Source organism: Oncorhynchus mykiss, chromosome 14, assembly GCF_057628025.1.
Source record: "Oncorhynchus mykiss isolate SJ-2025 chromosome 14, ASM5762802v1, whole genome shotgun sequence".
In the NCBI taxonomy this organism is placed as follows: domain Eukaryota; kingdom Metazoa; phylum Chordata; class Actinopteri; order Salmoniformes; family Salmonidae; genus Oncorhynchus; species Oncorhynchus mykiss.
The window spans coordinates 23,902,380-23,930,276 of record NC_143035.1 but is presented as its reverse complement, the minus strand read 5'-3'; the positions used below and the strand labels follow the sequence as shown (position 1 = coordinate 23,930,276).

At 44.1% G+C, this 27,897-nt stretch overlaps 1 protein-coding gene across 5 annotated transcripts in view; it reads left to right on the top strand.

The window, feature by feature from the left end:
• Positions 1–27,897, top strand: part of atp8a1 (ATPase phospholipid transporting 8A1) — a 189,401-nt gene that overhangs the window by 149,617 nt on the left and 11,887 nt on the right. For all 5 annotated transcript variants that reach the window (XM_021561543.3, XM_021561541.3, XM_090198605.1 and 2 more), the window contains 7 exons: positions 1,783–1,893; positions 7,816–7,890; positions 10,969–11,091; positions 15,223–15,301; positions 17,740–17,801; positions 18,292–18,348; positions 18,670–18,777. In XM_021561543.3, the coding sequence (XP_021417218.2) occupies positions 1,783–1,893; positions 7,816–7,890; positions 10,969–11,091; positions 15,223–15,301; positions 17,740–17,801; positions 18,292–18,348; positions 18,670–18,777 (615 nt within the window). The remainder of the gene's footprint in view (positions 1–1,782; positions 1,894–7,815; positions 7,891–10,968; positions 11,092–15,222; positions 15,302–17,739; positions 17,802–18,291; positions 18,349–18,669; positions 18,778–27,897) is intronic.

Genomic DNA, 27,897 nt, shown 5'->3' with positions numbered 1-27,897 from the left:
CAACTTGACCCTGTCTAGGGGCATCTCATTACTCCCACAGGGGAGGAGTTTGGAAGGAGTGTTAGGGTTCAAGGGGTTTACTTTGTGCAGGTATGCTAGACCCATCTGATCCAGTGATACATCTTAGTTTACCCAGGTGAGCAGCAGCAGGGCAGGCATCTGTTCACACCTCATTCTATAGCCACAGTTGGGAACCGATATAGAAACCCTATCTTGAAAATCCTAATGTATACGCATTACTTCTTCAGTAACCAGTTTGTCTGAAAATCATCTTGCATAAGCAGCATTGTGCCGGTAACAAAAGCGACAGGGTTTATCTACTGCATCGTTATCTACTGCATCATGGGTTGTTTTTCTTCGGTCTGCTTCCATTATTTTGTGGTATGTGCTGCCTATGCCTGTACATATAGCCACAGGGCCTGTGAGCGAGCCAAGGCCAGTTCACTAAAGCACAATGCTGTCTCCATAGCATCGGATTACTCTGACAAAGACTGTCTTGTCTTAAGTGCCCCCATTATCTATCTACATGACATTCAGAATGACGAATGCAGAAGGCTTCATTTAATCGGTTTAGGTTGCATCCCGGTAACGTATCGAATTAGCTTCCAGGCGTGTTTCACCCTCATTGGCATGTATCAGTGTTCTTTCTTCAATTTACTGTGCAATAAAATCGACCTTTGCAGTTGTAATAGATATTTCCTTGAATTGTGCTATACAGGCCACAGCCCTGTCCAGACTCACTCCAAATGTATATATTTATATATAGACTGTAGCATCATAGCTGCATAGCATGACAGTTCAGCATTACACTACCTGAATACAATGCACAGTACAATACTGTCCATTTACTTAGAAATCTATTTTGTGAGGTCAGCTATACATTCTAGTTCTATGTGATTGAGATCTACATGCAGCACTGTGAAACTTGTTCTGAGATCAGCTGAATGAAGTTCAGGGCCCAGGCACCCCTGCTGTCCATCCGTCATCAGCTCATGGCTGTGGGAATACAGGCCGTTTGATCCCAGAGTGCCAGGGGTCAGCAGAGCAGAATCCCCTTAAACGTTTTAATTTGCTATGGAATACAGTCTCCTCCCTACTGTTTCTCTGAAAGACGACTTGGCTGGTAAAATAATCACAATTCTGTTGACGTTTGACTTCATAAAGGCCTATACGTTACATAAAAGTAATTTACTTAAAGTTACATACAACTCAAGGTACTTAGAACTGGAAAACAGGATGAGATGTTGAGCTTCCCTACAGAAGCGTTACAGTATGTGCATTGTTTCTAAAAGCTAAGCTTGACGGTAACCAAGACAAAACAGTTCCCCAAGAGCAACCTTCTCAATCTAATCAACGTTATCAAAAAGCGATTACACGAATATGACGTCCGCCGCATGCCCCAAATAGTAGGATTATCAGAAACCCATTAAAGTATTATGTTGAGCCATGGGAGAGTGTTCCCCCTTTCTGCCTCTCCCCTTTTCAACAACTTAAGGCAAAACTAAGCCCAAGCTGTATTAAACTGTGAAAAATGCCTGGAATGTGTCTGTGAAGACCTTGCCCTCAACTCCCCTCTGGCCCTTCAGTTTCCTGCTTTCAAATGATGATAAGATTGTTCCTTTATTTAATCCAAGAGTTCCTCTCAAATGCTTTTTTCTCAAGGCATAGCCCCGGTCCTGAGTTGTCCAGGAACACTCTGTATATAAACTGTATAATGCCTGTCTTACAACTTTTAGGTTATTCATTTATCTTGGCCCTTCTCCTCCCTTCCCTCCCACACAGTTCAAATACTTGAAGAATCTTTTGCTGGTCCACGGCGCCTGGAATTACAACCGTGTATCCAAGTGTATCCTGTATTGCTTCTACAAGAACATTGTCCTGTACATCATCGAGGTAAGTCATGCAGCTCTCGACACGAACAGCCTCAGTAGGGTTCCCAGGGCAGTGGTAAGGCAGTAAACTAGATTGGTATATAAAAGGTGGATTTTCCGCATGACATTACCAGCTTAAAGTGAAGGGATTTTCCTCTTTAGTATATTTTTATGACTAGGTCTATGCTAGTATGCTAGTTTGCCAATTTGTCTCTGTCTATATACAGAAAAATATAACATGAATAAAACAGATTCCATGTATATTCCGCTTTACTGACACCCAGTCGCCAAGAATCCATTGGCAGTTTTTAGAAAGCTGCAGTATAGATAATAGGAATGCTGCTCACCATGTTAAACCTCTTGGCCTCCGTGGTCTGGGATGGCATTTGACAGAATCCAGACCTCGTGCTGATAGCAGCTTCAGATCTACCAACAAGAGTGACCTGACAAGCTGAGGGCTTGCTATCAGCACCAACTTTATCACAGGGTGCTTGGACGCTTTCATCTATAGCCCAACACACTTGACTGAAGGAAGTTGCACCTCTGGAACAGCTCAATGTTTTTCTGAAAGTCCCTGAAGCAGTGAAGCGGCCAATTAGCTTTTGGTATGACTAATATATATAAAGTCTGATGTCCCCACAGTAAGGAAACATTATAAATAAACTCAGTTCTCATCTCTCAATACTTTCTTCAACATTTTTTTTTCAAAAACAGTTACCCCCTCTCTTTTGGCTGGCAATCCTTGTGCCTGAAATGTCTGTCCCTCTGGGGAGCCAGTGATACAGACACACTCCCCTCTCCCCCTTAGTGAGACATCACTGTGTGCTCCCAGGCGCACTGGAAGATTAGACAAGGGTCTTCTGGGCCCAATCATCCTGATGATGTCATAAGAATGTCACCACTACTGAAAAATGCTCCCGGCGCATTAGAGACCATAGGGTTGTACGCTGTAAGCGACACAACCCGTACAGAAATATGTGCCATCTTTTTCTGGGCCACTTGATCTTTGAACTCCTTTTTCATCTTGGTTTTGGTTTATGTGCTGCGGTAAATCTCGGCGTAACCCAAAGGATTCCAGTATGTCTGCATCTAGTCTTTGTATGAAGGCCCACAACTATAGAAAACATGTCTTTCAATGGTTTCCTCTAACTTTGCGCTGTTACGACATGACTTCTGAGAGACTGATGTCCAAGATAACATTACCATTTTGAATGGTAGTAATCTGCCTTTTGTTGACATGGCAACAGGAAACCCATTTTCATAGGGCATCATAGACGCACAGATCCTTGAATATTGTCTCGTTCACCATTTCCCTTTGACTCAGTCTACTCGCTAAGTACAGCTTGGATGTCTGTCAAACCATTTAGGTATAGGATACCAAATGTAAATGAGAAACAAAAATTCAATTCAAATTGCAATCAAGGGCTGCCGCTGCTGGAGGCAAGTACACAGTATGGTCCGAAATTAGACATTTAAATGTAAATGCTAGTTCCTTTCATGTTGTCTTGGCTTTTGCCCCCTTGGTGTAATCTTGTTGCACCCACTGGGAAACACTCTTTGAACTTGAAATAGTTGGCAAAAATGTTGACATGAATGCAAAAGACCAGAGGTTCTCATCACACACCAGGCCATATGACCCTCTCTCATTCCTTTATGTAAATGATCCATGGACTTGACTAGTGGTGGTTTTTCCTGTCTGAGCCCCCCCCCCACTTTATTTAGCCTCTTGTGTCCAGCCACCAGCGCTCTTTCAAATATACAATTTCCCTTTTCATAAGCAGGTTGTTTCTCTCCGCTTGTCCGCAAGGCGAGTCTCTTCCCAGCACACCTTTTGTTAACACCCTGAAAATGTAACTCCCCCTTGTTCTCTGTACCCTCCTTCAGGGGATTCATATACATAATAGAGGATTTTCTTCTCTGTTTGCTGCTTTGTATAGTATAAAACACCCCTGTTTTGTAAGGGTCTGACAGCCAAGACACTAGCAACCCAGGGGAGGGCTAAAAGTTACATTTGTTGCACTAATAGGTTTACTTTTGTAGGCACATGTTTTTACTCTCCCGCTCCCAGGCCATATCCTTGAATAAGAAATGGGGAGAAAGGTAGAAAAGGGTCATTTTCACTTTTCTCTGAGAACATTGTCTGTTTCAGTGCGCATTAAAAACCGAATAGCATGGCTAGGAGATTGAATAGAGGACTGTAGCCTGACCTGGCCTTGTTCTGTTCTCTCCTTCACTCCCTAGCATTAACCTTTGGTGGTTTCAAAAGCATAGAGGGGGGAAAGGGTTTTTCATGGCCATTGTAGGGAAATGTCAGTGTAGACCGAGAGGAAGAGGCGAAGCGAGAGTTTTCATTCTCGCCAAAATCTGTCCAAAGTATGCCCAATGCGTTTCTATGGGCTTATTTTGGACCTAAGCTTGTCGCGTGCCTCCCCCCCCCATTTGGGACAATGACTCCCGTTGGTTAGGGCGAAGACGTGACTGTCTTGTCATTATATACAGATGTCTGGTGGTGGGAGCAGCAGCTGTGTTTATAATTGCTGTTTTGTTGGGAGCCTGGATGGATGGAGGTTAATTGAGAGTCAGAAAGTGAGGGAGGGACAGGTGGGGCTGCCATTCAATGCCCCAGTCAGGTTTCTCATCGTCTCTCTCCCCCCCAGCTAATGAGCTGTATTTTTCTGACAGGACACTCATTCAGAGGGAGAACTCTAAATTGACAGGGCTTTTAACTTTTTCATAACTTTGTGAGGTATAGTTGGAGGAAGACCATAATGATCAGAACATTATGGGGGAAATGAGGGAGCTGAAGACACTAAAGAGTTATGTTACACACATGCCAAAGGATATTTAACGCAGCAGTCATACGGTACTTTCCTCTGTCTATAATCTTTGCAAAGATAAACCAACTAAACAAAAACTATTAGAAAAAATGGAAGGATGAGCCACATTCAAAGAAGATACCTTTTCAATGATGTTGCCATAGTGACTTCATTCAAATGTTTGGTCTAGCTGGGCCTACTTGGTTTGATTGACACGTCGTCAAGTGGCCCCAGAGAGACTGATGGACAAGTGGCATTTATGAGGTAATTACAAGAAGCTCATTTGGCAGGGCTCAGAAAACCTGGAGAACGCCTCAAGCTCGAGAGAGGAGGGCTCCCCTAGTGCAGAGCACAGCCTGCTGACTGGTGCCACACTGTGAATACATCCACAAACCAGGGCCCCATCCAGCATTGTAACACAGGGTGCCCTCCTGTTTAGCACCACATGTTTCCAGCATATTTACTAGCTCCTGTTTCTTCATCCCTCTTTCTCCTTTGCCTTTTTATATGGAGGATAAGGAGTCTGTTGGTATTTTTTCATGGGTTCTGCATAGGGGCAAAGCGCGCTGTGATTTGTTGAGGACAAATGTCACTCCTCTCTCTCCCTCCACCCACTTCTTCCCACAGAGATGCCTACGGAGCTGTGGGACAGCGTCTCGGAATCATTGATTTTTGATTCTGCTGATGAATTACCAGGGACCTACTTTATTGGCGGCTTGCTTTCCTTCCTTCCTCCGATCTGTTTTTCCAAATGTGCACTGGGAGAGGTCAGCCGCCGCCCTCTGCTGAGGGGGAAAAATAAGAAGGAAAAACCCCTGCCTGGACCTTTCCCTAATGAGCGAATCAATGCATCTGTCTCTCGAGAGAGGGAGAGCGGGTGAGAGGGGTGCTGGTGGGACCTGAAGGACCAGGCCAAAACACTCAGGCAGAAGCTGTTACAGCATGCTCTGAATAGGCTTCTTTTTAAACTTAGCACAACAATATATCAGCCCGGAGCCCCTCATTGAGCCGGCCCTTAATTAATTCAGCACTTTGACCCGCCCGCTAGGCCAGCCACATCATACTGCCGGTTTAACCTGCTCCATGGCTTTCGCCTCGTCTCACCGTAACCCGTAGCAACAGGGCCTATATATTATTTAGTGAAGACAGACCCTTAAACACAATTTTATTTCTGATGGATGTACTGTAACATGGGACTTTAATCAAATCAAAATGTCACATGCTCCGAATACATCAGGTGTAAACTTTACCGTGAAATGTTTACTTACACGCCCTTCCCCAAAAATGCAGATTCTTCTGTGTGAGGGAGCACAATGCCAGACACCTCCGGGGGAGTCACATGTTCTTGTGTGTGTGTAAAGAAACAGGAGTTGACCACCACTGTCCCCCACTTTAAAAAGCAGCATCATGGTAGAAAGGAAAAGGGAATAGCTAGTCAGTTGTACAACTGAATGCATGCACCTGATGATGGGAAGATTGGGCGCTGGAAGAGGGGGGTGGGGTTTATGGTTTAGGAGCGCACATACACACACTTGCTTCACTCTCCTCGCCCAAGGGAATGAACAGGAGGGGTGAGCGGGTGACAGACATTTGTTTTGGGAACATTTTTGCGCATTCGCTCGATTGAATGGGAAGGCCCTGGCTGGTGGGTTGGGAATTTGGCATGTAAAGAGTGGGTGGAGGTGGCGGGTGAGGCCCTTTGTCCGAACTGAGAATTTGTAGTAATTCAGGCCTTCATAATGCAGTTAAATGAAGCGAGGAAATGTTCGCTGCCTGGCCGTGGCACAGAACAGCAACCCAACAGAGAGGGTCTGTCCAACGCCACTGTCTGTCCACACAATTACACAGAGACAGGCTGTTTCTTTCTGTGCCTGTCATATGCTTTAATTAACATGGTTGGAAATCGATTTACGTTGTTTGTATGAAAACAAGTCCACCATCAATAACAAAATGTGTTGTCGTTGCAGTCTCTGGATATTTCTCCAAAAAGTAGTATTTTTCGGTAGTAGTTTGTTTTAGACAACAACCAGCAAAATCTACCCTTCCCTGTATTCCAAAGTGGTGGCAGTTTGTTTCTTGCCTGACAGTTGAAGCTGTGTCCAGACAAGTCTGACTAATCAAGATATGAGGTGATAACATGCATCTAAACCATATGATTCTTAGTTATCTTCACCTCCCTCCTCGGTGAGCAGATCCAAGGCTGTCCTTATCCAGCCAGTCTGTCCAACCCCATCGCTCCTGCCTCATCACTAAGGCTGGCTGTCACTTGGATATCGCTGGCTGGCTCATTGGAGGGCTTGATATACTATATGTTCATATGTAATCTCGAGCTAAATCCATGGGAAATATTACACTGTGGAAATGGTATCTCTTAGGCTTCGTTTTGCCACTCCCACTAAGTCAGTCATACTTGGTCCCTGTCTCCTGTCCCCCCCCCCCAAAGATTGAGAGGCAGTGCCTTAAGAGACTAATGATGTGTTGAGCACAGGTCAGAACTTCAAAGGGACCAATATTAGATTATAGACTCATTCTAGCTCTTTTTACATTGCCTGGAAAAATGTTCTTCAATTCCTTTAGTAAAGGGCATATTACTTAATGTCAGGATGTCTTTTTGATTATACCTAATAGAAATACCTTATTTTAATGGAAGTTAACATTATAGGAATGAATGATATTGTATTGGTACAGTATGTGCAGTAGGTGTCAATGTGATGTTTCTTTATTGTCATTAGACAGTAAAGAGTGTCCCATCAGGGATGGAGGATGAGGGTGTGATATCTGCAGATCCTCTTCGGACACCCATGGACTGATGCTAATTGACTAATGGGGGCACCTCTCTCCATTACTATCAGTGATGGAAAGCATGCATTCAAAAGGAGGAGGGGGCAAGATCACATGCACTTCTATCACTGATGAAGGAACCCAATCTACTGCTTAAAAAAACACCCAAAAGATAAACGTGACAGTTGAAAAGGAAAATATTCACTTTGAGTAAAGATGTGAAACCATCGTCTTTGTGTTGGCAAAATGTTTTTTTTTTTTATCTTACCTGTGTCATTAATAACAATCACCTCGTGTCCCTTTGTTCTTCAATGTTGCACATCTAATGACCTTTTTGTCACCTTCAGATCTGGTTTGCCTTCGTCAATGGATTCTCTGGTCAGATTCTGTTTGAGCGCTGGTGCATCGGCCTGTACAATGTGGTGAGTGCTAATGTGATTTATATTACTGTGGAAGCACATGTTATATAATTCTCCTCCCCTGTTGCTCTCTGGCAAGAGAACTAATTTGCCATGGCACTCCAGACGTGATCCCTTTACTGCGGGAAATGTCCCATTTATTTATGACCTGTTGTCAAGTCCATATTCCCCTCGTGCCCCGAACTATGTACCGAATGTGAGAACAACAGCCTTGCATGCCCCTAAAGAGTGTAGTTAGTAAATGCGGTCATTTGTGAATTATAAAGGAACCGGTGGAATAGAGCAGCACACAACCAGCTCTGAGCAACTTGTGTCCCACAGGGTTCTGTGTTGGGTCCCCTCCTATTGAACCAATGTCAAATCAAAATTGTATTTGTCACGTGCTTCGTAAACAACAGGTGTGGACTAACAGTAAAATGTTTATGGGCCCTTCCCAACAATGCAGATAGAAATAAAATAAAGAACTTATTGGAAAGTAAATTGCGTAATAACATATTCATAATGAATAACGATAGCTTTGCTATATACACAGGATGCCAGTCCCGAGTCGATGTGCAGGGGTACAAGGTAATTGAGGTAGATATGTACATACAGTGGGGCAAAAAAGTATTTAGTCAGCCACCAATTGTGCAAGTTCTCCCACTTAAAAAGATGAGGCCTGTAATTTTCATCATAGGTACACTTCAACTATGACAGACAAAATGAGAGAAAAAAATCCAGAAAATCACATTGTAGGATTTTTTATGAATTTATTTGCAAATTGTGGTGGAAAATAAGTATTGGGTCAATAACAAAAGTTTATCTCAATACTTTGTTATATACCCTTTGTTGTTTTCTGTAAGTCTTCACAAGGTTTTCACACACTGTTGCTGGTATTTTGTCCCATTCCTCCATGCAGATCTCCTCTAGAGCAGTGATGTTTTGGGGCTGTTGCTGGGCAACACAAACTTTCAACTCCCTCCAAAGATTTTCTATCACTGCTCTAGAGGAGATCTGCATGGAGGAATGGGCCAAAATACCAGCAACAGTGTGTGAAAACCTTGTGAAGACTTACAGAAAACGTTTGACCTCTGATCATTGCCAACAAAGGGTATATAACAAAGTATTGAGAATAAATTCATTAAAAATCCTACAATGTGATTTTCTGGAAAAAAAAATCTCATTTTGTCTGTCATAGTTGAAGTGTACCTATGATGAAAATTACAGGCCTCATCTTTTTAAGTGGGAGAACTTGCACAATTGGTGGCTGACTAAATACTTTTTTGGCCCACTGTATAACTAGGAATGTGACAGATTATTTACAGTAGCAGCATTGTATGGGGTGAGTCAAAAATGTTTGTGCAAAAAGGTTCAATGCAGATAGTCCAGATAGCTATTTGGTTAACTATTTAACTACTTATGGCTTTGGGGGTAGAAGGTGTTCAGGGTCCTTTTTGTTCCAGATTTGGTGCATCGGTTCCACTTGTCATGCGGTAGCGGAAAGAACAGTCTATGACCTGGGTGACTGGAGTTTTAGACCATTTTTAGGGCCTTCCTCTGACACTGCCTGATGTAGAGTTCCTTGATGGCAGGGAGCTTGGCCCCAGTGATATACTGTCCGGTACACACTACACTCTGTAGCACCTTGCAGTCAGATGCCAAGCAGTTGCCATATCAAGCGGGGATGCAGCTAGTCAAGATGCTCTCAATGGTGCAGCTGTAGAACTTTTTGAGGGTCTGCGGGGCCATGCCAAATCTTTTCAGCCTCCTGAGAGGGAAGAGGTTTTGTCGTGCCCTCTTCACAACTGTGTTGGTGTGTGTGGACCATGTTTCTTGTTTGTCAAATGAAGTGAGCGCACGGATGGGAAGAAAAATATTTTTTAGTTTGTGTTAAAAAAAAAATATATTACATTGTTTGGGTTTCAACTTGTAGCGTTATACTGTTTATTAAAGATGTACCCAAGTCCATAGACAAAAAAGTGAAGGAAGTGAGATGAGAGAAGTTGCCCACACATCGTTGACGGCCCGCAAATGGAAGTGAGTTCGTCACCGACCAAGAAATTAGAACATAGTCACAGCTCTGGCTGTTTTCAAAATTGCTCAATAAACCGTGGCTCTGTGGCAGGCAGTCTGTCAGAAGCAGCAGGCCGCACCCCCCCCCCAATGGCAATGCTTGGCACCCTGGATGAGAATAGAGCCTATGCAGTGGAGCATGTCCTAATGCGGCCCACCAGTCCGCAGGGCACCCCGGCCATACTGTACAATACTGACACTGCTTTCACTTCTTCTCTCACTCCTCTTCGCCGTCTCTCTCTGCAGAGAGAAACATTACAACACCACATAGAAATGACACTAGCGCCGTGAAAATACCTAACTAGTAAGGGTGTTGCAGATGTTCGTCCAAGACGGAGCGTGTCGAATTAAAATAAAAGCCCAAAAGTGCTAAACACTCAACAGCCTCCACTCAATAAAATCAGTCAGTCATAACTTCAGCATATGACCATCAATGCAAAAGTGAAGCATTTTTTGTGTGTTTTCAATGATGCTGTGTACACTGTTTCCTCCCCAAAATGTTTTATGATCACATAAAAAAATAAAGGTTTGTCAATTTAGCAGACGCTCTTAACCTTAATTGCTCCTGTAATTTGCTATGGTTAAGGGCCTTGCTCAAGGGAAATTGACAGATTTTTCACCTAGTCGACTCGGTTACTGGCCCAACGCTCTTAACCACTAGATTACATGCTATCCCAAATGTGTGATGAACTGGGGATGACCTGTCTAATGGACAGGATGAATAATCTCATGTTGTTGATCATAGTGAGCAAATTGTCTCTTTCCAGACATGTATCTTAATAGGACATCATTAGTGTCTCCTTGTTTCCACTAACGAAGTAATGGAATCAATAACGTCTTGAAGGTCCTCGCCATTATAAAAACCCTGTCTTTTATTGAGTTATTCACTGTGGAATGATAGGTGGAATGATACGGTCTTTGCTAACAGGCCGTTAATTTAATCTGCTTAGATTCTGAGTTTACTACCTTTATCCTAATTTCTGAGTTTTGTCAGGGGATATGTTGACATTAGTGTGTTTGTGTGTTTAGATTTTCACTGCTCTGCCTCCTCTCACGCTGGGCATATTTGAGCGTTCATGCAGGAAAGAGAACATGCTGAAGTACCCGGAACTCTACAAAACCTCCCAAAATGCCATGGGCTTCAACACCAAGGTAGGTCATGTGTCTGTTTATGCTGCATTGAAGAACGTTAAAGGAACATTGTCTCAACAATTCCATAATTTTCCACTTTTATGCATCATGTCTGTCTGGGACACATTTTCATTCATCGTAAAGTCAATGCTTAAGTATTTCTAAGCTTAAATAGGTTAACTTAGGCTTACTTTGCACCAACAAACAAAAAGCGAGACAGATGACTGCAATTAACCAGGCTGTTTTTTTTCTAAACCTCCTTTCTGTCTCCGAATTGACATCCTTTACACACAATGGAGACCTGATAAGCTCCAAATGCGTCTTTCCCCATTGGCCTGTGTCTGACCTATGGGGTCTCTACCACCAGTCTGACCGGGTGCAATGGTCAGAGGGTGTCTGTCTGTCTGTCTGGAGGGGCTGTCGGTTAGCTTTCCCTGCTGTCTGTTAATGAAGATGTCTCCCCTTCTCCACGCCTACCCCTCCCTCCCTCCATCTACCACCCCCGCCTAACTCCCTTACTTTACAGCCGTGGAGAGCCGGTTAGTGCAGCATGGAGACGGATTAAAGCCCGAGTGGCCACCGAGGTCATGGGCGACAGGGACAGGAGAAGTGGGGGGATAGCGGCCCGGAGGAGTGGGGGTGTAAAGGAAGAGTGCTCTTCTGCCAGGGTGTGATGGCATCCAATGTGGAAAATTATGCAATTTGTTTAAGCAAGGGCCTGTTTGCACTGGAGTCCTTCTGCCTAGTCTGGCAGAGCTTGGCCTAAGTACTGTAAATAAGACAACCCCAGTCTACTGGTCTCTCTCGACCCCGGGAAGTTGGCCTGCATGGGGCCAGTCACCTCAGTTAGTGACCCACGGACCATAGCCGGCATTTCCCCCTCATAGCTTTTAGTTGTGTCTGGGTGAGAGAAGGGCTCTGTATGGCCCAGTGTTACATTACCCTCTAGGGAATAGCAGGATGACATTGTGCAAGACAGGCCACAGTCTCGGAAAAAACTGACTTGTTGATTCATATTGGTTTTCCACCATTTTTGTTTGACCAGTAATTTCTTAACACATGTAAATAATGACTTGTCCAGGTCACCGTTGTGTTTTAAATGGACTGTCAACTCTTTCCCTCTGATATTGTCTTTGCCACATGGCCCTAGGCGAGGTGCCAAAAATCCAGCAGGAATTTGCCCGAATCCCCTTTCTTTCTGCACGCCTGGGTCTTTTGTACACAAACAGATACTGTCTGGGTGAATTAAAGGCATTTGTGTTGAGGAAGGGGGCAGGGGAAGGGTGTGAAATATTTAAGACGTCGCCCGCCCTCGCCACTGGGCCCCCTTTCACCACTGTGGCCCCTTTCACTTTTAATTACATATTTTTGACACTTCAGTCACTCTAATAAACCTCAGTCCCCTGATGTGGCCACCAGTAATTACACTGTCCCCCCCGCTCTGTGCAACAGCATTAAAGAGGAAGGACTGGAAATATTTGGCTCGATATAAAGTACATGCATTCATGCTTTTTTAAGCAATTAGGCGCTGCACAATGGGCCTGAATCTTTTAGCCTGGGCACGAACAAGGACAGGCAGGCATTCACACTGGTGTTCTTCGAAACTCGCCGGGATACAGCGGAGGGGGTAGAAGTGGGGGGAGGGGAGTGAGGCTTCACTGTGACAAATGATTATGAACATTCGGGGTGGCAGGTAGCCTAGTAGTTAGGGCGTTGGGCCAGTAACCGAAAGGTTGCTGGATCAAATCCCCAAGCTGAAAAGGTAAAAATCTGTCGTTCTGCCCCTGAACAAGGCGGTTAAGCCACTGTTCCCCGGTAGGCCGTCATTGTAAATAAGAATTTGTTCTTAACTTACTTACCTAGTTAAATAATAGGTTAAATACATTTTTTAAAGTATTTATTGATTTCATTAGTATTCGTTAGGTTGCTGGGCACTTGGAAAGTCTGTTTTTTTCCACACTGTTGTGCTGGGTAGAGTGAGGAGGGTGATGTGAGGAGGTGTTGTTCCACACTGTTGTGCTGGGCAGAGTGAGGAGGGTGATGTGAGGAGGTGTTGTTCCACACTGTTGTGCTGGGCAGAGTGAGGAGGGTGATGTGAGGAGGTGTTGTTCCACACTGTGTTGAGCTGGGCAGAGTGAGGAGGGTGATGTGAGGAGGTGTTGTTCCACACTGTTGTGCTGGGCAGAGTGAGGATGTGTTGTTCCACACTGTGTTGTGCTGTGCAGAGTGAGGAGGGTGATGTGAGGTGTTGTTCCACACTGTTGTGCTGGGCAGAGTGAGGAGGGTGATGTGAGGAGGTGGTGTTGTTCCACACTGTGTTGTGCTGGGCAGAGTGAGGAGGGTGATGTGGAGGAGGTGGTGGTGTTCCACACTGTGTTGTGCAGGGCAGAGGGAGGATGGTGATGTGAGGAGGTGTTGTTCCACATTGTGTTGTGCTGGGCAGAGTGAGGAGGGTGATGTGACGAGGGGTTGTTGTTCCACACTGTTGTGTTGGAGGGTTGGGTTGTTGTTCCACACTGTTGTGTTGGAGGGTGAGGTGGGGCTGTTGCCAGTGGGAGGCTAATTGGGTTTAAACGTGTAGTTGTAACATTGGAGATCATCTGTCACACATTGAGAAGGGGGTGCTCCTACCCCAGCGTGGGGGCTTGTTGGCAGGGTGGGAGGTGAAGTAAGGGGGGATAGGGGTTGGACTAAGGGCTCTTGTTTTGTTAAGGTGAGAAGGTCATGCCAGAGAGGCCAAGGTATGACATAGAGCCCGAACAAGACACACTCCTCCTGTTCCTCCTCTACTCCTGTTCCCCTCCCCACCTGTGGACTACAACACTTGGTTTCCTCATCTGTTTCTAGTGCTCACTAGTGTTTTTTTGTATGAAGCATGCTTTTTATTTTATTTATCTTTTGCCGAAATACTGAGACATTCTCGCATTTGTACAACAAATAATCCTCATCCCCAGACTTCGCCCCGCAGCCCCAGACGTAACTTCCGACCACAGAATCCCCAATTGCTGACTTAACTACACATGACACAGATCCACCATTAGGGAATCTGCACTAAAGGGAAACAAGTTGGAGTACAAGGAAAAGCATGCTGCATATGCCTGCTCTTTTAAACAACTGTTTCGAGCACTAAGAGTTGATCGTTATTCCAAAATTGCTTAAAACCTGTGAAAAACGCATCGACTTCAATAAGCCGGCGGTTTTATAATATGTCTTGGATAAGAAATTGTGCGTTCATAGACCGGTTTTATGAAGTTGTCGAGGGCGCGTTTTTACGGAAGTGTGAAAATAATTTGGTCTTGCTGCCTGCCAAAAATGAATTAAAAAGTGAATATTGAGTGAAGTGTTCCCCCGCCACCCCGTTTTATTAAAATCTATTTCAACTTTTTATAGTGGAGCAGGGTATGTGAACGAGGGGGCATGAAGACAGACTTTTTTGGCGGGGTTGATTTCACGGCCATTTCATGCTACATCACCCTTTAGTGTTGTGTTTGGCGACATCCGAGCATAATGTACATTTGAAACACTGTGGTTTGGGAGAGGGACTATTGATTTAAACGGCTCATCCAAAATCTACAAACGCACACCAACAGCACACACATACTGTAGAGTCGCCTGTGTGGAAACACACAAACTACTGTGTGCCCCTTCTTTTCCAGCTTCTTACTAATTACCGTAAAAACAAGTTAATCCACGTCAAACATGTCAACTTCTCCATGTTTTCAGATTGATTTCTGCTTGTTCAGTGCCCTCTTCATTTATTTTTCCCCCAATCTTAAATTTGCATATGAAAGACTGTTGAAATTTGATGTGGGGGGGGTCTACAGGGAAAGGGAAATCCTGCCCCCCACATAGTCCGACATACGTGCACACACACACCAAACCTACACACATCCCTGCACCCTCTTCTACAGTCCTACACACAGGAGGATATACAAAGTGTGTGTCAGCGGGGTGGCCATTCAGAGAGGAGGCCCTACAAAACCGCCACTTAGCCAACTGCTGAGCCGGGACAAAGAGCCAAGGTCAGTGGTCGCTAGGCGGGTTGGGTCGGCCAACGGGTTTCTCATGCTTTTTCCTCTCCTTTTCTCCCTGGAACCCCCCAACCTACCCAACCCCCTCTCTCCTCCATCCTTCTCTCCCCCCTCCTTGCAGGTCTTCTGGGCCCATTGTCTGAATGGCCTCTTCCACTCGGTCATCCTCTTCTGGGTCCCCCTCACAGCCTTCCAGCACGGTAAGCACCTCCTAGAGACTCTAACCCTGACCTCCTAGAAACCCTGACCTCCCAGGGACTCTAACCCTGACCTCCTAGAAACCCTAACCTCCCAGGTACTCTAACCCTGACCTCCTAGAAACCCTAACCTCCCAGGGACTCTAACCCTGACCTCCCAGGGACTCTAACCCTGACCTCCCAGGGACTCTAACCCTGACCTCCCAGGGACCCTAACCTCCCAGAGACTCATCTGGCACCTTGCTATTTGTGACTGAGCCTGGATTTCTAGTCTCTACATGCTCTGGGTAGAATGAGGCCAGTTAACACATACCTTATCTTGATTACTTTTCTTTTTTTACCCACAACCTCATGAATTATAAACATTGGCATGCTTGGCACGCACGCACACTCAAACATAGACACACACACACACACACACTTTCAAGTTCCCTTGTTCAGCTCACACTTCACTATATGGCAAAGTAGCTACAATTCTCAGACTGTGGTAAGGCTCAGGGTTGAGAGAATGGGTATCTTTGAGTCGATGGAGTCTTGGCTGGTGGAGCCAGAGGACCACACAGGCTTGGGCCTGCTCTCCAAATAAAGCGAAGAGTGAAGCCCCTTCAGTCTGACTGACAGGCTGTCAGCAAGGCTTCGAAGCACACATAGGCATGTGACTAGCCAAAAGCAAAAAGGAGCCAGTGTCTTGCTCTCCCTCTTTCTTCTTCTCTTTCTCCCTCTCTCGTTCTTCTTCTCTCCCGCCCTAACAATCTCCCCAAGCACGCCCATGTGTTGAATTTGGAGGTTGCTCAGAAGTTAGGGGGTATTGAAGTAAATGTTGCTAGTACAATCAATGAGGCAATTTTTTTTTTTTTTAACTGAACAAAAGTTGACCCATGCCTTTACCGGTATTTGAGTTGCAGTTTGCTTTGATTTGAATACTTTATTTGTCAAAGATTACTGGACTAATTCTTGTTTTCTTTTTCAATAATAATCTGGTTTAACTGGTCACATCAACCATAGTCCAGACTGCTTCCTGATTCCTCCATCAGGTTGCTCCATTAAGCATATGCAATGGACACACACACACACACAGTCTTGTACAGCTCACCTTGTGGGGACACACAATTCTATCCCATTCAAAGTCCTATTTTCCCTCAACCTAATCCGTACTCTTACCCTAAGCCTAGCTCCTAACCCTTAATGTAATTCTAACACTAATTCTAACCTTAACCCTAAACCCCCTAGAAATAGTATTTGACCTTGTGGGGACTAACTGTCAAATGTTTGTTTATTTACTTTTCTTGTGGGGACTTCTGGTCCCCACAAGAATAGTTAAACATGTCCACACACATCTCACTGCTCTAATGGGCCATTATGTCCAGTGTTACATTTCACTGCTCTAATGGGCCATTATGTCCAGTGTTACATTTCACTGCTCTAATGGGCCATTATGTCCAGTGTTACATTTCACTGCTCTAATGGGCCATTATGTCCAGTGTTACATTTCACTGCTCTAATGGGCCATTATGTCCAGTGTTACATTTCACTGCTCTAATGGGCCATTATGTCCAGTGTTACATTTCACTGCTCTAATGGGCCATTATGTCCAGATTTAACACTGGACATAATGGCTCATTAGAGCAGTGAGATGTAACACACATCTCACTGCTCTAATGGGCCATTATGTCCAGTGTTAAATCTCACTGCTCTAATGGGCCATTATGTCCAGTGTTAAATCTCACTGCTCTAATGGGACGTCATGTCCAGTGTTGCATGTCTAATGGGGCATCATGTCCAGTGTTGTATCTCTAATGGGGAATGATGCTCGCCTGCACATACAGTACTCACAGGCTGCATCCCAATTACTGGAACCGAATTGCAAAAATCACTGAAGCTGGAGACTCAAATCTCCCTCACAAACTTTAAGAATCAGCTGTCAGAGCAGCTTACCGATCATTGCACCTGTACACAGCCCATAAATAGCCCACCCAACTACCTCATCCCCATATTGTTTTTGTTTTTTTTACTCCTTTGCACCCCAGTATCTCTATATGTACATCTATCACTCCAGTGTTAATTCTAAATTGTAATTATTTTGCCACTATGGCCTATTTATTGCCTTACCTCCCTAATCTTACTACATTTGCACACATCGTATATAGCCTTTTTCTATTGTATTGTTGACTGTATGTTTGTTTATTCCATGTGTAACTCAGTGTTGTTTGTGTCACACTGCTTTGCTTTATCTTGGCCAGTTCGCAGTTGTAAATGAGAACTTGTTCTCAACTGGCCTACCTGGTTAAATAAAGGTGAAATGAAATAAATGCAGACCGTCTGTCTGCTCTTTGGTAGTTTTCTCCATAGCCGAGATTTCACATTTCTTCTGGTCTAGTGGAACTATCAAAGAGGGATATGACCATACGTCTAAAAGCTTTTCATGTTCATCCTTTTCACAGATACGGTCTTTGGCAACGGAAAGACCCCGGACTATCTCCTCTTAGGCAACATGGTTTATACAGTAAGTATGTGTCTCAAATGGCACCCTTGTGTGTGTGTGTGTGTGTGTGTGTGTGTGGTGCACTATGAAGGGAATAGGGTGCTATTTGGGACACAGCCTAAGTCTCTTTTGGATGAGCACACAGTCAGTTCAGCCCTCCCCTGACTGATAACCAGTGTTGTATTTCTGCTTTTTTAGCTTTGAGAATGAAGACATCTTTGTCTGTCTATCTGTAACCTTGTGTTAGCCTCAGCGTCTTGCTGTGAGATTATTTTTCAGTTTGTTTTGAATTTCTTTATTTTTTTTTGACCGTCTTGAGCGTCATTACTGTGTTTTGATCAAATATGTGTGAGTCAAACAGTATTTCAAGTTCTATACTAAGGAATACACATTTAGCTGTCATGTAAAAAAATAGCCTTTTCCTGTCAAACTTCTGACTTTGATTTTGACTTATTCTCAATAGCGAGGAAGATGTTGGTTTAGCATTTAACGTTGATGTTCTGTTTCCTAGTTTGTGGTCATCACCGTGTGCCTTAAAGCTGGCCTGGAGACCTCATCGTGGACTATGGTAGGCTCTCTCCTCTCACTACAATATCTTGTCTTTTCATCGTCATTCTCTTATGGTACCACAAACACTTGTAACAGAGGCAGATCTTCAAAGGTCCATAATAATGCTCCATCCAGCTTTTCCTCTTCCTCCTGCCACTCCTGGCCACCATTCACACGACATAGGCTTTTCAGCAGCGCTACTAGCAGAATGACTTAGTCATTGTATAATTACTCTACAATAAGATGGTTAGTACTCTGTATTTACTGTTTACTGAACTCTCCCTGCCAACACTCTATTTATGTAAAGACAAAAGGAAGTAACATTCTCTGTCTCCTCCAGTTCAGTCACATTGCCATCTGGGGCAGCATCAGCCTGTGGGTGGTGTTCTTCGGTATCTACTCCTCTCTGTGGCCGCTCATCTCTCTGGCTCCGGACATGTCTGGCGAGGTAAACACTCATCTTACCCTCCACCCTCCTTTAAACCCAGCAAAACATTTCTGGTTACCTCTTCATTCCCAGAAAGTTAGTAAGGGCTCCATTGGAAAATTAACAAACGTTGTAGGAATGTTCACCCCCCGCAGCAGTGAAAAACCCTACTGTATCATGCTGTCATTCATAACTCAACAGAATGTACAGTATCTCCTAACATTGCTGTTACTGACTAAGGGTGGTAGTTGTTGAGAAGGATTTCAATGTGTCTATGCCGTAACCCAACTCTGTGTCTCATCGGAGGGCCAGAGGGGATCTAGACTGTCGGGACTGACAGATTCTGGGTTGTGTTGCGGAATGACTTAATTGGGCCCAATTAGCCCACTGTTTGTGTTATGTCACCCTCGCTTGCCCACTAAGTATCTGCAGGTGACGGTGAAACCTTGTCGCTGTACGGAGGAGCGATTCAACAATTCACACTAAAACCTGAAGTATTTGTGGTGGTGTTGTCAGCAAAGTTATATTATAGCAGGTATTTGTGTCTAAGCATTGTATTTGTAATACATCAAAATTAAACAGAATCAAACAGATATTCAGAACAAGGTAAAGTGTCTTAAATGCATTTTGCGGTATGACACATAAGGCACTCCTCCCTTGGTGCATCCCCGCCCGCCCGCACACACACACACACTCACACTGGTGCTTTCATCCAGTCCCTGCAGTTTTGGAGTAAAGGGAGTGATGGTGCTCTCTGGACAGCTTGGTAACCCTATGCCTAGCTCAGCCGTGGGGACCCCAGTACATCATCACACTGGAATTATGTTCCTGACACCCGAGAACATATCAGAGTCCTGCTAAATGACACCAGGCCTCCCAGGCCCCAGTTGTGGCAGAGTGGAGGTCTCTACAGGGTTGTTCCACCTCGAAACCAACCATCTCAGATTGTTCTGATATTGTTGGTTTGTTCTGTTAGAAACAGATAAGATTACATTCCTGCAACATTATTGTGTTGAAATATAATTAGATCTCTTAGATTGCATCCAAATTGGCCATTTTAATTTATAGGATTCATGTAATATTCCATAACTATAGTCCTAATATTCGATTTGGACCAAACTGTTTTCTAACAATGAGTAGGGACAAGGAATCCAAAGAAATAGTCAAAAGTCAACCACTGTCTGCCCACACCAATCCCACAACGAGTATATATTATCAGTTCTCTGTCTGACAAGGAGTATGGTGCTGCAGCTCGGGTATTGTTTCGTCATCCGTTGTAATGTGAAGTTGGTGACGTTTTCTTCCCCCTGTTCAGATACAGTTGTCATTGAAGTTATGTTTATGTCCCATCCCACGTCCTTACCAGATTCTGACCACTATTACAAAGGTACAGTGGGGCAAAAAAAGTATTTAGTCAGCCACCAATTGTGCAAGTTCTCCCACTTAAAAAGTTGAGAGGCCTGTAATTTTCATCATAGGTACACTTCAACTATGACAGACAAAATGAGAAAAAAAATCACATTGTAGGGTTTTTAATGAATTTATTTGCAAATTATGGTGGAAAATAAGTATTTGGTCACCTACAAACAAGCAAGATTTCTGGCTCTCACAGACCTGTAACTTCTTTTTTAGAGGCCCCTCTGTCCTCCACTTGTTACCTGTATTAATGGCACCTGTTTGAACTTGTTATCAGTATTAAAGACACCTGTCCACAACCTCACAGTCACACTCCAAGCTCCACTATGGCCAAGACCAAAGAGCTGTCAAAGGACACCAGAAACAAAATTGTAGACCTGCACCAGGCTGGGAAGATTGAATCTGCAATAGGTAAGCAGTTTGGTTTGACGAAATCAACTGTGGGAGCAATTATTAGGAAATGGAAGACATACAAGACCACTGATAATCTCCCTCGATCTGGGGTCCACGCAAGATCTCACCCCGTGTGGTCAAAATGATCACAAGAACGGTGAGCAAAAATCCCAGAACCACACGGGGGACCTAGTGAATGACCTGCAGAGAGCTGGGACCAAAGTAACAAAACCTACCATCAGCAAGGGCATTGAAGATGAAACGTGGCTGGGTCTTTCAGCATGACAATGATCCCCAAACACACCGCCCGGGCAACGAAGGAGTGGCTTCGTAAGAAGCATTTCCAGGTCCTGGAGTGGCCTAGCCAGTCTCCAGATCTCAACCCCATAGAAAATCTTTGGAGGGAGTTGAAAGTCCGTGTTGCCCAGCAACAGCCCCAAAACATCACTGCTCTAGAGGAGATCTGCATGGAGGAATGGGCCAAAATACCAGCAACAGCGTGTGAAAACCTTGTGAAGACTTACAGAAAATGTTTGACCTCTGTCATTGCCAACAAAGGGTATATAACAAACTTTTGTAGGTGACCAAATACTTATTTTCCACCATAATTTGCAAATAACTTCCTAAAAAAATCCTACAATGTGATTTTATGGATTTTTTTCCTCATTTTGTCTGTCGTAGTTGAAGTGTACCCATGATGAAAATTACAGGCCTCTCTCATCTTTTTAAGTAGGAGAACTGGCACAATTGGTGGCTGACCAAATACTTTTTTGCCCCACTGTATATATTGGTTTGCTTACTGTGTAAGCAGTCTCTGGACAAGTTATGACAGCAACCCATGCTTTGGTTTTGTCGGTCACGGTGTCAAATGCTAACTTTTTAGCATTTGTAGCACAAATCCAAAATGATGGTACCTAATACCTATATTAGTATTTTCAAGCTTCATATTCAAATCATCCCAAAGTATCGAAAAAATGATTGTGTAACTCAATTATGTTACTTATACAGTTGAAGTTGTAAGTTTACATACACTTAGGTTGGAGTCATTAAAACTAGTTTTTCAACCACTCCACAAATTTCTTGTTAACAAGCTATAGTTTTGGCAAGTCATTTAGGACATCTACTTTGTGCATGACACAAGTAATTTTCCAACAACTGTTTACAGACAGATTATTTCACTTATAATTCACTGTATCACAATTCCAGTGTGTCAGAAGTTTACATACACTAAGTTGACTGCCTATAAACAGCTTGGAAAATTCCAGAAAATTATGTCCTGGCTTTAGAAGCTTCTGATAGGCTAATTGAAATCATTTGAGTAAATTGGAGGTGTACCTGTGGATGTATTTCAAGGCCTACCTTCAAACTCAGTGCCTTTTTTGCTTGACATCACGGGAAAATCAAAAGAAATTAGCCAAGACCTCATAATAAAAATTGTAGACCTCCAAGTCTGGTTCATCCTTGGGAGCAATTTCCAAATGCCTGAAGATGCTGGAGGAAACGGGTACAAAAGTATCTACAGTAAAATGAGTCCTATATTGACTTAACCTGAAAGGCTGCTCAGCAAGGAAGATGCAACTTTTTGGAGAAATGTCTTCTGGTCTGATAAAACAAAAATATAACTGTTTGGCCATAATGACCATCGTTATGTTTGGAGGGAAAAGGGGGAGGCTTGCAAGCCGAAGAACACCATCCCAACTGTGAAGCACAGGGGTGGCAGCATCATGTTGTGGGGGTGCTTTGCTGCAGGAGGGACTGGTGCACTTCACAAAATAGATGGCATAATGGGGAAGAAAAATTGTGTATATTTTGAAGCAATATCTCAAGACATCAGTCAGGAAGTTAAAGCTTGGTCGCAAATGGGTCTTCCAAATGGACAATGACCCCAAGCATACTTTCAAAGTTGTGGCAAAATGGCTTAAGGACAACAAAGTTGAGGTATTGGAGTGGCCATCACAAAGCCCTGATCTCAATCCCATAGAAAATGTGTGGGCAGAACTGAAAAAGTGTGTGCGAGCAAGGAGGCCTACAAACCTGACTCCGTTACACCAGCTCTGTCAGGAGGAATGGGCCAAAATTCACCCAACGTATTGTGGGAAGCTTGTGGAGCTTGTGGAAGGCTACCCAAAATGTTTGTTAAAAAACAACAACAATTTAAAGACAATGCTACCAAATACTAATTGAGTGTATGTAAACTTCTGATCCACTGGGAATGTGATGAAAGAAATAAAAGCTGAAATAAATCATTCTCTCTACTATTATTCTGACATTTCACATTCTTAAAATAAAGTGGTGATCCTAACTGTCCTAAGACAGGGAATTTTTACTAGGATTAAATGTCAGGAATGGTGAAAAACTGAGTTTAAATGTATTGGGCTAAGGTGTATGTAAACTTCTGACTTCAACTGTAGATGATTTGGATATGAAGAGCAAAAATGCAATGCAATTGGTACTATTGACCTGCTTTGGATTTCTGAACTGACATGGAACGACCCTGCACTAGCAGCAAACACCTCTCTTTCGCTGACTCACTTTCCCTCTGTCACTGTTGCTCTGTCGTTCTCGCTTGATCTCTCACTTACAAACACTTTCTTTCTCTCTGCCTCTTCCCCTCTCCTCTTTCTTTTCCATGTTCTCTCTTTCCCCCCTCCCTCTATCACCCACCTTCCCCTCTGTCTCTGTGTCTGTTTGTAATGCCTGAGGGTCATGATATAGACACCACTTCTTGTTCTACAGTTTCTGACTCCACAATTCACCTCATTCAAGAAAGACGTTGAGCAATGGCTGACTTAATGCGATAGCATTTGTCAGTGTCAGTGAGTTTGAGCTTTACTTGGACGATTGACAAGACAGGTGCCTTGGACCATCCCTTAAACATCTTGAAACAGACATCTTAAGTTTGACAAGATGCTTGTTTGGCCCAGGCCCAAACCACACATGAATTTTAGCCTTGAGTTGACGTGGATGAAAAAGGAAGATTCAAATCGGATATTTTCCGAGGAGTGACATGAGCTGCTATAGTAAGGGGCTTAGGCACACCATACGAGATGACACGGCAAATGCCATCACCCTGGCCCGTCTCCTGGCGATTTCCTGTCGCTATCAACAACACAGCTGTAAGGATGTTAGAGCATAGATAACTCTGTTCCTTTCCGACACCTGCCATTTCCTTTGCTTTTGCCAGCGTCTGCAGGGAACAGTACTTATTCTCACACTCACTTGACTGCTTGTCATCGACACTTTGGATTCACCCCTCAACAGGTGCGCATCACATTCCTCCCGCAGTTTGTGCCAAGCGATAAGCAACACGTTCTCCTCAGTGTTTTGCTCAGAAGGGAGAGGTTCATATTTTGGCATACTACAGACGTACAGCATAGAGACAGACGTTTTCAATACGAAGGACATATGAACATTTAATAGAATTAAAGGTTATCTTCATAAATTGTATGTCTTTTGTGTCCTGAGAACCTTCACCGAAAGTTAACTTTTCTGAAATTGAACCCTCCAGAAATGTCAGATTAACAAATCCTTTTGGGTTACTTTGATCAGTCGTAGTCATGAAATGTTAACAGTACATGGAAGGGCTACATATCAGTTCATGTAAAATAAAAAGGTATTAAAAATAAGAAATCCAGGACACCGATAATGAAAGGTGACTTCACCGTCTCCTTAGGCTCTGGTCAAAAGTAGTGCACCTTGTATGGAATATGGTGACATTCACTCACATGTTTGTTTGAATGGAATTATTTATATTGAAGTACAACTATAGAGCCTCCAGTGCAAGCAGCTCATCAGGACTCACTTGCTTTGAAGAACAATAATGCCCCTACAGAATGGCACAGAGGCCAGCTGCACCTCACTAGATAACCCATCCTCTCTCCACTCAGGCCAGCTCCACTCAGCCATGACCAGTCTAGGACAATAGAGATGGTGCGTCCATGTTTTGACGGTGTGGGTGTCCCCTGTGCGGGTGTCTGCGTGCGTGCGTGCTTGTATGTATGTGTGTGTGTGTGTGTGTGTGTGTGTGTGTGTGTGTGTGTGTGTGTCTACACGTGGACTATCACCAGTGATCCTGCGATTGAAGTAGCAGGGCCACAGATGACAGATCTCCCAATTTCTCCACTATCTCCCAAATCACCAGGGACCCCTAAAAACTCAAACGAGGCTCCCAGCCCACTGTGGTTTTATAGAATCCACAAGGTTCCTCACTATTAAACCTGTGACAGCTATGATGGAATTAAAGGCACTTCAGCATTTCTATTGACTTTGTCCCCTCCACTGGTTTCCCTCTGTGTCTGTGTTTTAGGAATACTTAAGGCCTTTAAGAACCGCTCCTGTGTCGTATGGTAGCCCCCTCTGTGCTGTCGTTGAAAACCCAATGATTTATGGAAGACTTGAGCGGCTGTGGAAGCCACGGGATAGTCCATGGTGTGAGACTTGCTGTGTGTGTGTTATGTGTGTCAGTATATGTAGTTGAATGGCCATGGATATGGGCGTACTTGTCATTATCCGTGAGCTAATACATGTCAAACTGACACAGTCTGTCGGCTAATCTATCTCACTTTAATAATTCTTGAGTCACGTTGTAAATCACTATCGGACAGTTGTGCCTAGATGACTTCTGTTGAGCTATTACTGTTTTTGTTAGCGTTCTGTCCTATGTTTTTCTTCGGGATATCTCAGGGCTATTGAGAGGCGACACGCAGAGAGTAAACAGATGGACCCAATTGAGCAGGCCCAGTTTAAGTTTTCCATAGTAAAAGCTTGCTGGGGTGGGGGTGTTAGGGATTTGCTTTTGCGTTGCAATGATGACATGCAGGGAATTTGTGGGCCGCGTCCGACGTCCGAACAAGGCCCCTCACATACTCTTGCTCTCTTTCTCCTTCGATCTCTCTTTCTCCTTCGATCTCTCTTTCTCCTTCGATCTCTCTTTCTCCTTCGATCTCTCTTTCTCCTTCGATCTCTCTCTCTCTCCTTCGATCTCTCTCTCTCTCCTTCGATCTCTCTCTCTCTCCTTCGATCTCTCTCTCTCTCTCTCTCTCTCCTTCGCTCTCTCTCCTTCGCTCTCTCTCTCTCTCTCTCCTTCGCTCTCTCTCCTTCGCTCTCTCTCTCTCTCCTTCGCTCTCTCTCTCTCCTTCGCTCTCTCTCTCTCTCCTTCGCTCTCTCTCTCTCCTTCGCTCTCTCTCTCTCTCTCTCTCTCCTTCGCTGTCTCTCTCTCTCTCTCTCCTTCGCTGTCTCTCTCTCGCTCTCTCTCTCCTTCGCTGTCTCTCTCTCGCTCTCTCTCTCCTTCGCGCTCTCTCTCTCCTTCGCGCTCTCTCTCTCCTTCGCGCTCTCTCTCCTTCGCGCTCTCTCTCTCCTTCGCGCTCTCTCTCTCCTTCGCGCTCTCTCTCTCCTTCGCGCTCTCTTCAGGGCATTAAGTTTGCCTCCATCTCTTTTCTCTCCCACCATCCTCAGGGACTGGCTTTTTCATTCTGCGACTGTGTTCACAGCCTATCCGACCACTCAATAACCTTAAGGATTTGGTTTCGGGTGGTAGCATGGAGCTGGTCATGGGACTTTTGGGGGGCTTTTTTTGGCCAAACGTATAGATCCAGCTTCAGTTTGTAGCATAGAAATCTGCACCCTCAAATCACCCAATAGCCATTTCCCTAGATCCTTAGCTCCATAGCAGAACAGTCTACCCCTCTGTTCCAACATTCACCCCAGTCGTATGGTCCGGTAGAGCCAGCTGAATTTAGCCAAACGGACATGGATGGCTTTAGACCAAATCATTCACTGGGACTGGATTTGACTTTTTTTTAAACTTGTCCTTTCATCGGGCCCAATAAAAAAAAAAAAATGCCGTACAAAGAGACTCTGCGCCCAGGCTGCTAGTGTCCAAATATGAATCCAGAGGCTTTGGCTATGGCAGCACCAGGGCCATGCAGAGAAAAGGGGAGAGACTCAAATCTGACAGCCTTTCAGATATGACAGAACGAGACATGGTAAGAGTGAGGTGTGTGTGTGTGTTTGCATGCTTCTGTGTGTGTGTGCGTATGCGGTGGGCGTGTGTGGAAAGTTGGCTTTTCTCAATCTATGCTTTCTAAAGCCAAAGGCCTTGGAACGGGGTGAATAGTGAAGGCCTTGATTGTCCTTCCTTCATATTTACCATCACAATGGCAGGCATTAACATTCTTGGGGCCTTACTATCACTGTGGCCTGCCTGGCATGATCAGCCAACTGCTGCTGCGCTGAGACCCCCTGATCAATGCATCCGAGCATAGTAATCAGACGCCGCAGCACTGAGCCGACTGGATCAGTCCTGTCCCTTGACAGTCACATAAAGGATGGTTTGAAAAATCAGTTTTCTTAAACTGAGACTCAAAGTTTTAAGATTGTGAAAAATGACAAACGACTGTTGGCGTGTCCATATCGTATTCAGAGTGAAACCACTGCATCATTTTGTAGATCTAAATATATTTAGAATGTGATTCTCAAACAAATAGCCTTCAACAGCTCTGCAACAGCAAGAAAAGCTTGCTGGTCTGCTTTAAACCAGATCTTGCTGGTCTGCTCCAGACCAAATCTTGCTGTTCTGCTTCAAACCAGATCTAAGGATTTAAGTGACACAGTGAATGTTTTTTCACCTATGGCTATGAACTAACTTGGCTGTGTGTGTGTCTATTTTTGTGAGTGTGTCTGTCTCTCCAGTGGCTGTGAGGGGGTTGACAGCCTGTCAAAACACTCTGCCCTGTAGCTGCGGACACCACTGTCTGCCCACCCAGACGAGTTTGTTTGTCCTAAAATACATCCACCTGCACCCCAGCTCCATCTCTAGCATCTACCAAAATGGCTGGCTCTGCCAGTATTTAATGTGTCTATCTTCAAATCCTCAACAGATAAACATTTATTAAGATTTAGTTGAGCATTGAATTTACAGATTAGAGAAGTAGTCAGACATTCAATGCAGTTTGCTGTAAATGTTTGTTATGATTTGTTGTTTTGGATATGTTGTTTGTGCTTTGTATTATTTATGATGATATTTTGGAACAGTATTTGTAAGAAGTTGGAGTTTAAATTAGGAGCTGGTTTATTTTCCATGCTCGTTGACTTCAATGTATTGTATTTAATGTGCTGAGACACTGTCCGCGGTTTATTTTTTTATTTTTCTAGACACTTTAAATGCGGCTATTAAAATGTGGGAAACATTGGATGAAAACAAAAATAATTAAAGTTGGCGTTACGATAAAGAAAAGTCTATGTTTCTACCCGGGACTGCCTAACTTCAAACTTGACGTGAATATGTCCTGTGCGCTAATGTAATTTTCCCTCTACTTGTATTTTGGCCACTGC